General features: G+C 35.7%; 1 protein-coding gene across 3 annotated transcripts in view; it reads right to left on the bottom strand.

Moving 5' to 3' along the window:
- cntnap5l (contactin associated protein family member 5 like) overlaps positions 1-12,082 on the bottom strand; it is a 101,769-nt gene extending 89,687 nt beyond the window's left edge. Inside the window, exon 1 of one of the 3 annotated variants that reach the window (XR_013194906.1) lies at positions 11,482-11,735. Coding sequence is in view for 1 of the 3 variants with exons in the window: in XM_077203779.1 (XP_077059894.1) it covers positions 11,482-11,560 (79 nt within the window). In the remaining 2 variants the exon portion in view is untranslated. Of the gene's footprint in view, positions 1-11,481; positions 11,767-11,972 lie in introns of those variants that run through there. The other 2 variants (XM_077203780.1, XM_077203779.1) reach the window with 2 other exon arrangements.
- Between the last annotated feature and the right edge of the window lie 369 nt (positions 12,083-12,451).

Below are 12,451 nucleotides of genomic sequence, written 5' to 3'. Positions count from 1 at the left end.
TTACAAGAAAATGATATCTATGAAAAATTCCAGTCGGGATTCAGACCGCATCATAGCACAGAAACTGCGCTAGTTAAAATTACAAATGATTTACTTTTAGCTTCTGACCAAGGCTGTATCTCAATACTAGTTCTACTCGATCTAAGCGCTGCGTTCGACACTATCGATCATAAAATACTCCTGGATCGACTACAAAACTACACTGGTGTTCAGGGACAGGCATTAAGCTGGTTTAGATCTTACTTATCAGACCGTTACCATTTTGTCTGTCTAAATGGGGAAAAATCAAAGATAACGTCAGTAGACTATGGAGTGCCGCAAGGATCGGTGTTAGGCCCTCTGCTATTCTCAATATATATGCTGCCACTTGGTAATATTATAAGAAAACATGGAATTAATTTCCACTGTTATGCTGATGACACTCAATTATATATCTCATCACGACCAGATGAAAACACTAACTTATCTAAATTGACAGAGTGTCTAAATGATATAAAATGCTGGATGACGTGTAATTTCCTGCTATTAAATTCAGATAAAACGGAGGTACTACTTATTGGTCCAAAAAAAAACTACCCACAAAATCCCTTACAATACAACTTTAATTTAGAAGGATGTCCTGTTACTTTGTCCACTACAGTAAAAGACCTGGGTGTTATACTAGACCGCAACTTGACTTTCGAAAATCATATTTCATATATTACAAGAACAGCCTTTTTCCACCTTAGAAACATTGCTAAGCTACGCAACATGCTATCTGTTTCTGATGCAGAAAAGTTAGTTCATACTTTCATGACCTCGAGACTAGATTACTGTAATGCTTTATTAGCTGGCTGTCCTACATCCTCAATTAACAAGCTACAGTTAGTGCAAAATGCAGCTGCTAGAGTTCTTACTAGATCAAGAAAATATGATCATATAACACCTATTTTATCATCTCTACACTGGTTACCTATTAAGTTACGTATCAATTACAAAGTATTCCTACTGACCTATAAAGCCCTAAATGGTTTAGCTCCTGTGTATTTAACAGACCTTCTATCGCCATACAATCCATCGCGCTCTTTAAGATCACTAAATTCGAGGCTTCTGGTCATTCCTAGGATATCTAAGTCCACTAAAGGAGGGAGGGCGTTCTCGCATTTAGCTCCTAAACTCTGGAATAGCCTTCCTGATATTGTACGAGCCTCAGACTCGCTGTCCCAGTTTAAAACTAGATTAAAGACGCATCTCTTTAACCAAGCATTCACTTAATGCTTAACCTTTGATACTGCTGAATCGGTTCGAATGCATTAACATTATGAACATCAGCTATGCTAATTATTTCCCATCTGCCTTTCTGCTGTTATCTCGGGACGCTAGTCCCGAGGTAAATAGCGTTCGTCAGCTCCAGTTTGTATCCAGCCTCTCACGGAGACTTCAGATGCCCCAACGCCTGTGAAGAGACGACTCGACGCCTGTGAAGAGACGACTCAAAGCCGGCGATATGTTATGCCATAAATTAATACTTGATTAACTAACTGTATTTTTCTATGTACATTTCCGAAATGCAATTTCTGTAAAGCTGCTTTGAGACAATGTGTATTGTGAAAAGCGCTATACAAATAAATTTGAATTGAATTGAATTGAATTGAATTGAATTGAGTGAATGTGTGCACATTCTAAAATAAAATAACATTTTCAAATAGTTTAAATTGATTACTTAATAATACGATTACCATTCTTATGTATTCCCTAAAATCCCTTTTAATTATTTAATTAATTTATTATTATTATTCTTATTTATTGAAAAAAATCTTTATTTCCACAGCTTTGCTCTGATAGGCACTCATGCACACCACCACACAGAGTTGGATCTGTTGGAGGATCAAAAATAGGCAGTGGAATTAAGGGTGAAAGCCATTTTTTAATTGAATACCTTATGGAGGATTAGGAGAGTATAGCCTCTGTCATGTCCCATAGGATTCATAGCTCACTGTATCTGTAGGTGTGTTCACTTAATAGCATATGCTCGTAGGCTATATTTTATGTTTAACTTATATCTAGTGAGAAACCACTCCAAACGAATCAGTGCATGAACTGTACACATGATTCACACTAAATCACAAACCAATTTTCCTAACCAGTTTGATTAAAAAAGACCTGAAACAAAGGAGTGATTTATTCATGAAATTGGCATTGCTACTTCTGGGGCCGGAATCATGAAACATTCTTAAGAATAAAATGCTTCTTAACTGCTATTTAGGGTAGTGATCGACCGATGCTGATTTTTTATAACCGATACCGATACTGATTATTTGCATGTTTATGCGCCCGATAACCGATATGCAGAACCGATCTTTATTTACTGTTATACTTCTGTTTTTGACACAATTATTACAACACAAATTAACTGAACAAACCATTTTATTTATAAAAATCACTCCCTCCTTGCATACAAAACAAAAAAAACTTTAGGAATCTAAATTACCTGAATTTTATTTTTGCATAGCTATTTTATAATGTAACTTAATACTCCCAGTTAAGCAGAACTAGTTGTAGTGTAGAAAACAGAGTCTTTCAACATTGTGCCCTGTAAGCCTGCTTCGTTTGTTTTCAAAAATGGTAAATAAATCAAATTACAATAAAAACATTTATATTATTACATTATATAATTTATATCTAAATTATACATTTAATTTATAAGCATCAGCAGCAACAATGTTAACAATAGGCAAAATAAATGTTAAAAGTCTAATGTTTTCATATGGAGAAAATAATTGACGGGAGTCATATCACCTTTGCAGAAATGTATTTCATTTTAAACAGTTTTAAAAAGTTTATGTGCCGTTTAATAGGTTTAAACTAAGGTTGAGGAATAATTCACTGGGTAATATTAATTCACTGAATAATATTAGCTGGAATGCAACATTGTCAGGAAAGTAACAAACAAAACAGCATAATCATAATTGCATTTTCCAACTAGTATGTTATTAATTATTAATAATAGTTTTGTCAGTCTATATCATGAAATCCTTTCTGACAAAATGCCGTTTATCTATGCATTTACACAGAACTATAACTTAGGCTACTCAACGCGATCGCACGTGCAAATAATAAATAAATAATTTCCACAAAGCGGTATATTTAGATGTGTATTAGCGAAATAATTGCTATGTAGTAAATTATCATATAATCTAGGGTGTTTAAACAAGATAATCTTGTCAAAAGTTTCATTCAGTGGCCGTGCTTGAGCATTCCTGATCATCAACCCAGTGAGTGCTCAGCAATATGAACAAACTTTTTTTTCGAGACTAATGATGAGCAAATACAACAGATAGAGAATTAAATTCAGCGCTTTTATTTTCAACACGCACTCATTCATGTCTGTTTTATTTAATTCATGTAAAGTTACGTCTTTATTGGGGCAGGACATAACGGATTACACTACGTGACTCCATGAGTTCGTCTCAATTCGTTAGAACCAAGCTGCATAAATAAACTATATCAGGCATTTATGTCTCAAATCTCATTTCTGCATGTCTGTTATGTTAAATAAAGTTGAATAATTAAAGCAAAGTAAGTCGAACATATATTTTACCTGTGCACAGAGTTGTTGTTGACTGATCTCCTCAGACGTGGGCTGCAATGGCAGAATTCTCAAAACGGCCACAAGATGGCGCCGTTTATCGGCGAATCCGATATTACAAAACCGATACCCGATTATGCTTAAATATCGGGAAAAATATCGGTAAACCGATACATCGGTCGATCACTAATTTAGGGTCCAAATCAATATAAACTAACTATTAACTACGACTTTTGCCTCAATGAACTCCTAATTTCCACTTGTTAATAGTTAGTAAGGTAGTTGTTAAGTTTAGATATTGGGTAGGATTAAGGGATGTGGAATATGGACACGTAGAATAAGGCATTAATATGTGATTTTTAAGTACTAATAAACAGTCAATATCCTGGTAACATGCATGCTAATAGACAACTAGTTGATAGTGAGAATTGGACCCTAAACTAAAGTGTTCCCAAACTAATTATCCCTAAACTAATTATCCCTACACTAATTATCCCTACACTAATTATCCCTGCACTAATTATCCCTACACTAATTCAAATTCTTGAAAATAATCTTCTTAAAAATAATTGTAAATAAGTTAAAATAAGTTCCAACTTGTTGTAATAAAGGATTATAACATAATACTATAATACTATTACTGGGGATGTAGGACATTTGGACAATGAAAATGCAAACAGGTTTCGGTCATGCATGTTAAACTTCAGTAAAAACAACTCTACCAAAATGAGTCAGAGTTTTTAAATTTATAATTACAACATAACTTTGGTAACATTCAGCATATAGTGCACCCATTCACAGGATCACACTCACACACAGATACAGGGTGCATTCACTCTAGCGAGAGCGCAAAAGACAGAGTGCAATTTAATTCAACAGACAGACTTTAGGAAATAACTATAGCACATTAAAAAAACATGATGCCAAGTGCTGAACACCCGTCAAACCAGTTGCGACAAAAATAGTGTGCACGTTCATGACTATTGCTGTAATCTGCAGGCAGTGCAAAAAGACTTGGTGTTTTTCATTGAGTTGATCAGAGAGTCTTGGGATCTTGGGAAAGAACTGCCACACACTCTGCCTGTTCAGAATTGCATTTGGAACATTGGGTCTCACTGACTAATAATTGCGTACACTATTCGTATTTATAACCACATTTGAACTTCTCACAAAAACTTTTCACCTAATTCAAAATACGTGTATTCACATGAATTTTTTCTTAACCTTGAATTCTGAGTATTTAAAAAGAGCGACCGCATGTCCAGGTAAGTAATTTGCATAAAACACACTTAATCCATGTCCATATAAGAGCTTTCTTTCCGCACACCCTTTTCTTTCGTCACTCTCAGCAAAACATGACGCTTTCTAAAGACGCGTGCTCTCAGGAGAGAACACATCTTTAGAAAGCGTCATGTTTGCTGAGAGTGACGAAAGAAAAGGGTGTGCAAGATCCTTGAGCAATGCCAAGAGTGGCATCATCAAAACAAATTCAAACACAATAAACAACTTTTATACAGACATTACAGAAATATATACACACATCTGTGTCTTCTTTATGCAGAGCTACCTCACAGGTGGAGCTATACACACCGCTTCTTACTTTTTTACTAATCTTTTTACTAATATATATATATAAAATCTATGTTTAAAATTTCATCTTAACATGTTTATAAAGCCATCAAGAGCATGTGATTTTTGTGCACGAGTGGTTTCAATTGACATTTTTTCGTAAATTTAGAATACATTTTAGAAATAAGGCTATTGATGAATCATGATATATATGATTTGTTTGTGAGAACGTTTGTACACAGAATTCACTCACAAATTTGAGACCCACTTTTTAAAATGTATCTTTTTTTTTGTGAATCCAGCCTCTAATTCTGAAAGGCGAACAGAAAAACAAGACTAGAGTCGGTCAGCTCTACCTCCTACTTAATCAATAAAATAGCTTCACTGCTGAAAAGCTGTATAATTCAAAATCTAGCTTCAATATTTGGAGTGACGCCTAAAACAGATTGTAAATATAGCACGATGCCCCTTCAGCATTTCATGAATGTAGTGAAAACCAACTGAAAACAGCTCCATAAATAAACACCCACAAGACACACGCAACACTAACAGTAAACATGACTCAGAAGCACACAGACAGAGCATAATTCAGGCTGACTTCACTCCCTTAAATTCCTTAATCTACATCAACAGCTGCAGGCCAATGTAAGCATGTTTCTTAAAGAAATTTGTATACAAGTCAAAATCTGCAAAGGGGTAATTAAATGTACAAACCATGTAAAAACAATATAATCTATTATTGAAGAATTAGACAAAATTTGATCAACCTTTGATAATTGCCTTAATATTTTAAACAACATTTTATAAAAATCACCTGTCAAGTTTATAATATTACATATATTTTTTTACATTATTTTACATATATCATACATATTTCACAAATAATTGTTTGGATTAAGCTGATCAACAACGCGCCGGGAACTGCGTCATCACGTTGAAAGGTCACGCTCAAAAAAAAAAAAAACACATTTAGGTTTTAAAAGATTTAAACACCCAGGATACACACACGTAAGGACCATTTTATACAATAATGAGACACAAAGACATGTCATTTCCTCCTCCGCACGGTCGCTTTGTAAACAGTTGCCGGTACTTGCGCCGGTGACATCGAGCCTGACCTTTCAACATGATGACGTAGTTCCTGGCGCGTTGCAGATCAGCTCAATCGAACTAATTGTAGTTAAAAAGTATATATATATATATATATATATATATATATATATATATATATATATATATATATATTAGGGGTGGAGCCGAACCCGAATACGGTATTCGGAAAGGCACAAATAACGTGTTTTTTACGAATACTTATTTCGAACAAATACTTTAGAAAATATTTGTATTCGGGAACAAGAAAAACTTTATATCAAAAAGCTGCGTTTCTTCACGAGACCGCAGTGCGCGAGTGAGTGAGTGACGTTCAGGAAGAGGTGACTGACACAGGCTGCTCCACACAGCAACAGAGAGGGCTCGGCTGAGCGAAAAAACACTTAACTGCATTACTATTTTTGTTGAATAGATTTTTGTACCTTAACTGGGTTCCGGAGGCAGTTTATAACTTTCGGGAAGTGGAGTTTGATCGGGAGATTATTTCATTACGCTGCATTATTGACGTCTGCAGCCGGGTGCTCTCATGTTCGCTCTGTTTAAGTAGCTCTGTTAGCTCCGTAATTATTTGTTTTTATTACATGGCTTGGTTGAATTCTAATGTAGAATGCGGTCTGTTATTTCCATGGTTATTTCTTAATAACAGACCGCTGCTAAGTATAACACACCGTTGCCACGAAAAACAGAGCGTTGCCATGGATTCTAAACGTAGAGACGGAACGGACTATTTTTTTTAGCGGAAGCAATACAATAGTTTTTAAATCAATAAACTCCTTTTTAAATCAATATTTTGAGTCAAATTATTGATTTATTTGGTAGGTAGCCATGTAGTAAAAGGGATAATGTATAGCGAGGTGGTTGTTATAGCGAATACAACCCCTTCAGGCTGATTCAAGACCCCTCCGCTTCGCGTCAGGCTCATAATCAACCGCCTCGCTATACATTATCCCTTACTTATTCTGTATGTTCAGCGTCCTCCAACAAGGACGGGTGGTGGTGGGATTCATAATGTTCACAATGGTATTTTATTAGTTGTTGGTTTAACCATGGATGAGGTAATGGCTGTTATGTTATTTTCTTTTCAATGACGTTCCTTGGTAGGCTACATGTTCATTGCTGGATTTATATAATTAAAGAATACTTACACTATAACGTAAATTAGAAGTGTAACGCAAAAAAACTAGATTTTTACGCCTATTTTGGATTTTACTCGAATACAAATACAAATACTTTTTCCCCCTCAACAAATACAAATACAGATACAAATACCGGCTGCTTTGCACACCCCTAATATATATATATATATATATATATATATATATATATATATATATATATATATATATATATATATATATATATATATTATATTTTTTGAAAATGACCTATTGTTTCGCTAGATAAGACCCTCTCCCTCAGCTGCGATCGTGCAGTTCAATTACTTGAAGCACTTTAAAAACCTTTGAAACTGCATTGATTTGGACTTCCAAACGTTGGTTGCCATTGAAGTCCATTATTCGAAGAAAAATCCAGAAATTTTTTCCTCAAAAAACTTAATTTCTCTTCCACTGAGGAAAGAAAGACATGGATATCTTGGATGGCATTGGGGTGAGTAAATTATAAGGTAATTTTCATTTTGAGGTGAATTAATCCTTTAAGTAAACATAATTTCTTCATTTATCTTTGTAAAGAATAATCATGGCTTTCTGTCGCCCACAGTAACTTCTGTTGGTTGCAATTCGTAACCTCACCACTAGATGCCTAAAATTTACACAAAGCACCTTTAACAGTTCATCTAAAATTGCCAAAATGAAGAAAACACTATATTTGCTTTTTGGGTAATTATAAAACATGCTGGAGACGTTCTAAATGCTTTTTGCGTAGTTTTGTTTTATGAAACGAAGTTTATTTTGTGGCTTAAATAAATTACATGTTGCTCAGAGACTCACATGTTTGGCTTGGCAAAAAAAAAAAAAGTTTATTTTATTTTTTTACCAGGAAAGGACTGGAGGGGTTTTGGTGCACAAAGTTGTTTTAATTGTCTCTTACAACAAAAAATATTTTAAATAAACCCATGAAAATGCAGATGTTGTAAATAATAGTAAAAAAAAAAAAAATCACTTTTTTAAAACTTCATTACCATTATTACCCTTTAGCAGATTTCGACTCATATATACAATATGGACGCACATTCTGTGCAGGAAAATAAACTATTCTACTCCTCTACCAGTGCAATGATAACATGCATGTGCCTGAAATATATGTAAACACCTAGCAAATGCCTCACAAGTTTAATTTTTAACTGCCATTAAGAATCAAATTCATTTTTCTTTCCTGCGATATGATGCCAGAAAGACGCTGTCACATTACAAATTGAAAGTGCTGCTTAAATAAATGCTGCTTCATTTACAGAATGCTGAAAAGGAAATGTGTTAAAAACAACACTAACTCCCAAATTTTGTTAAAAGCATTCTCCCAGTATAATCAGCTGTTAACTCTAGGGCTTTGTCTGAGATTCTTCATATAGCCCTTATCTCAGTGTTGATGTCTATTTCAGAGCACTTTTTACCTAAGTGCAACTTATTTAAAGGAAAGTTATTTTCTCCTGGCAAGGGTCCACGAGTTCAATCACTCACACACCTGTTTCGTGGGCACTGAAGTCTGTGAGAGACAGATTGAAAACCGCAGAGGGCTTTTGTTCTCAGCGGGGAGAGAGTTAAACGCCACTTCTCTGTCTTACAGAAGCTGCAGCACCACTGCCTGACATGGGCGGTGTTGATTGCTCGTAGACAGCAGCTTTCCACATTCCCCCAACAAAACATAACATCATCACACTCATGCGCTGCCTTACTACTGCACACTAAAAAAAATATCACACCAATCACACTGAACACTCACCAATCAGACTATATCCTCTCCTGCAAACCAACACACTTTGCAAAGGTTTTCAAAACGGTGTCCAACAGACCCCGGCAGAAATGTTCAGAGAAATATAATGTTAATAATTAAACGTAACATTTACTTAATCTTACATTATTACAGTTTTATTTCGCTTTCTAAAGACTGGTTTGAAATAATGAGATTGATTATTTTATTGGCACCTGTAGTTTTTATAAGAAATAATACAAAATATATATATCCTAGTTAAGGAAAATAAATTATTCATCTCATACATGCTTTTAAAAGTACAGTAGTTTGTATTTGTGTCACCTTTAGTATGATCACTTAGCAGTGTTTTAAGGCAATATTTTATGTAAAGCAGCTTTGGAACTTTAATATATAGTACAGTACACTTACAGTGGCTATAGAGCCTAGATATGCTACAATATTTTTTTCTGATATTTTTCAGATTCAATATTTCCTTTGGCTTTAGTACTATGTCAGTTTAAAACCAAATACTTACCCACACAGTTTAAATAGGTCTGTACATGAAGATATTTCCAGATGATTTTGTACTTTAAGAAGGCAGCGCCACACATTCGAATTCAAATAATTTGAGGATACACCAAACCAATAACATTTACAGACTACTGCAAATCTGCACCCTTTAAAATGCTCACACACTAATCAAACACACTCACAGTTTGTAGGGATATAGGCCTAGTTCACCCAAAAATGATAAATCATCATTTAGATTTACATCATATACTATGTAAGTCAATAGGCCCATCAACTGTTTGGTTACAAGCATTCTTCAAAATATCTTGTGTTCAGCAGAAGAAAAAAATTCATACAGGTTTGGAGAGTAAGTAAGTGATGACAGAATGTTCAATTTTAGTCGAACTGTCCCTTTAAGGGCCTTTCAATGCACCCCAAAACACACACATTGGTTTCACTATATTGAATGGCTTCACCATTAGTGACTTCTCATACTCAGTGGTTTTCACAAGGAGGCTACGACATTGATAAACATCAACACTTAGACTAACCCTCACTCAACCTGTTGATTAGAGGGTGTAAACCAAAATATGTTGTGGCCAATCTATGAGCTTTTACAAGTAAAGACCATCACAAATGGAAGTCGTTTTTTTCCAGGTTTTTATATTAGTGCGGTCATAAAAAAGTCCCCTCACAAGTATAGCAATACCCGTAGCCTACACAGACACACATCTGTTTCTTTCTAATATGGTGTCTTATACTTGTATACTGAGCTTTATTTTTATTTTTTTTACCAATTTGCACAGCTTGATAGTCTCCCCATGTCAGGTTTCGGCTCTGGCAATTTACCAGTATGAGAAGTTAAATTACCCTCTGATATGCTGTTTGTGAACAAAGAATGACGATTACCTCTAAACATCACATACCTACTCCATTTTTACATTTACAAGACAATATTTAGTATATTTCTAAATAGTTTTCCTAATTTGCCCAGCTTGTTAGTCTCCTCAATGTAGGTGATGTGAGGTTTGACTATTCTTTGGGGGACGTAGACAACACCTGACACACACACTGCATAATTTCGTGCGCGTATCGGAGGCGTATCGATCACGGCAGATGTCCATAATCATCGTAAGCTTTAGTGTCTGGAGTAGGCTATCGCTACTAATCCCATCGCTCCTGCTTGCTTCCAAACAGATGAAATGCAATCGTAATGAGAGAGAAAAACGGTGCTTGCCAGACTTCTGCTCGATCACGCCTTGGCGTGTGAGTGTCCACGCGCGCACGAGAGAGAGAGAGAGAGAGAGAGAGAGAGAGAGAGAGAGAGAGAGAGAGAGATCAAAGAGGATACAGCCTATTACGCTCTATCTATTTTATTGTATTATTAAAAGAGTCGTTATCTTTCTTATTCTTTTGACGGGATTACTTCTGTGTCTTTATTTAAGAACCGATAAAGGTTTCACGACATTTCTGTGTGAGATTAAGATAGTGGCCCCAGACACCCCACAATTAAAGTTAGCATACAAATTGTATAGCCTACAATTATAGCGAAGAATAGACTTGAACTGGAAATCTCAGTGAATGCATTAAAATCATGATCATAAAACCATACAAAACACTAATAGATAGGCTAAAACAAATAGCCTATATTAATTTATTAATAATTAATGTATAAAAAGCACTGTTGCAATTTTAATATTGTCTGCTAATAAACTGCATTGGTTTAACTAATTTTTAATTATGTGAGCAGGTTGACAGGATTTCAAAAGATCTTGTTTGGATGTGTCTAGATAAGGTTTAATACATTGACATACTGTTTAAAAGTATTATTTCACAGAATAAATAAATGAACTTACAGTTACTCGCCGATAAAACAGAAGTTAACGCGGTCAACGTTGTGAGGAAGAACATTCCGATGCTGTTGTGGAATCTCATGTTTGGAAAAAGTAGCAGCCTACTCTGCTCCACGCCTCCGAGGTACCTCCGACCGTTAAAACCGTTATGGGAAAGCCTAAAAAGTCTCGTGAAGGTAGCGACTACCACCACAATGAGGTGCAGTCACAAATGATCACGCGCCTACCGCCGATTCCTCAGATCCCTATGAAGGACTGATCCAACACTTGCGCGAGCGCTCTCCTTCTGAGGCTCTCTCTCTCTCTCTCTCTCTCTCTGGGTCAATGCTGATCTCAGTCACACACTATGTGCTTGAGGATGTAAGTGGTGCGCTCTCGATTTCGGGATCACTTAGAGAGCGGAAGATGTTGTCTAGCTGAGCACTTCTTTCTTTCTTGTTTAAGGGTTAATTCACCGAAAAATGTAAATTATGTCATTAATTAACGTTACTCACCCTCATGTCGTTCCAAACCTAAGACCTTCGTTCATCTTCGGAACACAAATTAAGATGTTTTTGATGAAATCCGAGACCTCTCTGACCCCATATACAGCAATTTAATTACCTTACCACTTTCAAGGCCCAGAAAGGTTTTAAATACATCGTTAAAATAAGCCATGCAACATTCATTTTATGAAGCGAAGAGAATACTTTTTGGCCGCAGAATAAAAAAAAATAAAAAAATAAGGAATTTATGCCGAGTTCACACTGCACGATTTTCAAAGTAGTCCGGTCACACTGCACAGCTATCTGGGGTAACATTCAGTTGCTGATGTGTTCACATTGCACGATGGATCAGCGACAGGGGGTTTCAAATTGCATGACTTTTTCAGAAGAAAGAATCGCCGACGACAACTTCTGTCTGGTCCGCACAAACGTCTCGGTTACGTATGTAACCCTAGTTCCCTGATAGGGAACGAGACGCTGCGTCAAAC

The sequence above is a fragment of the Siphateles boraxobius genome, unplaced genomic scaffold (assembly GCF_051911475.1).
Source record: "Siphateles boraxobius isolate OS27281-9 unplaced genomic scaffold, OSU_SipBor_1 5, whole genome shotgun sequence".
Lineage (NCBI taxonomy): Eukaryota > Metazoa > Chordata > Actinopteri > Cypriniformes > Leuciscidae > Siphateles > Siphateles boraxobius.
This window is presented reverse-complemented; position numbering and strand designations above follow the sequence as displayed.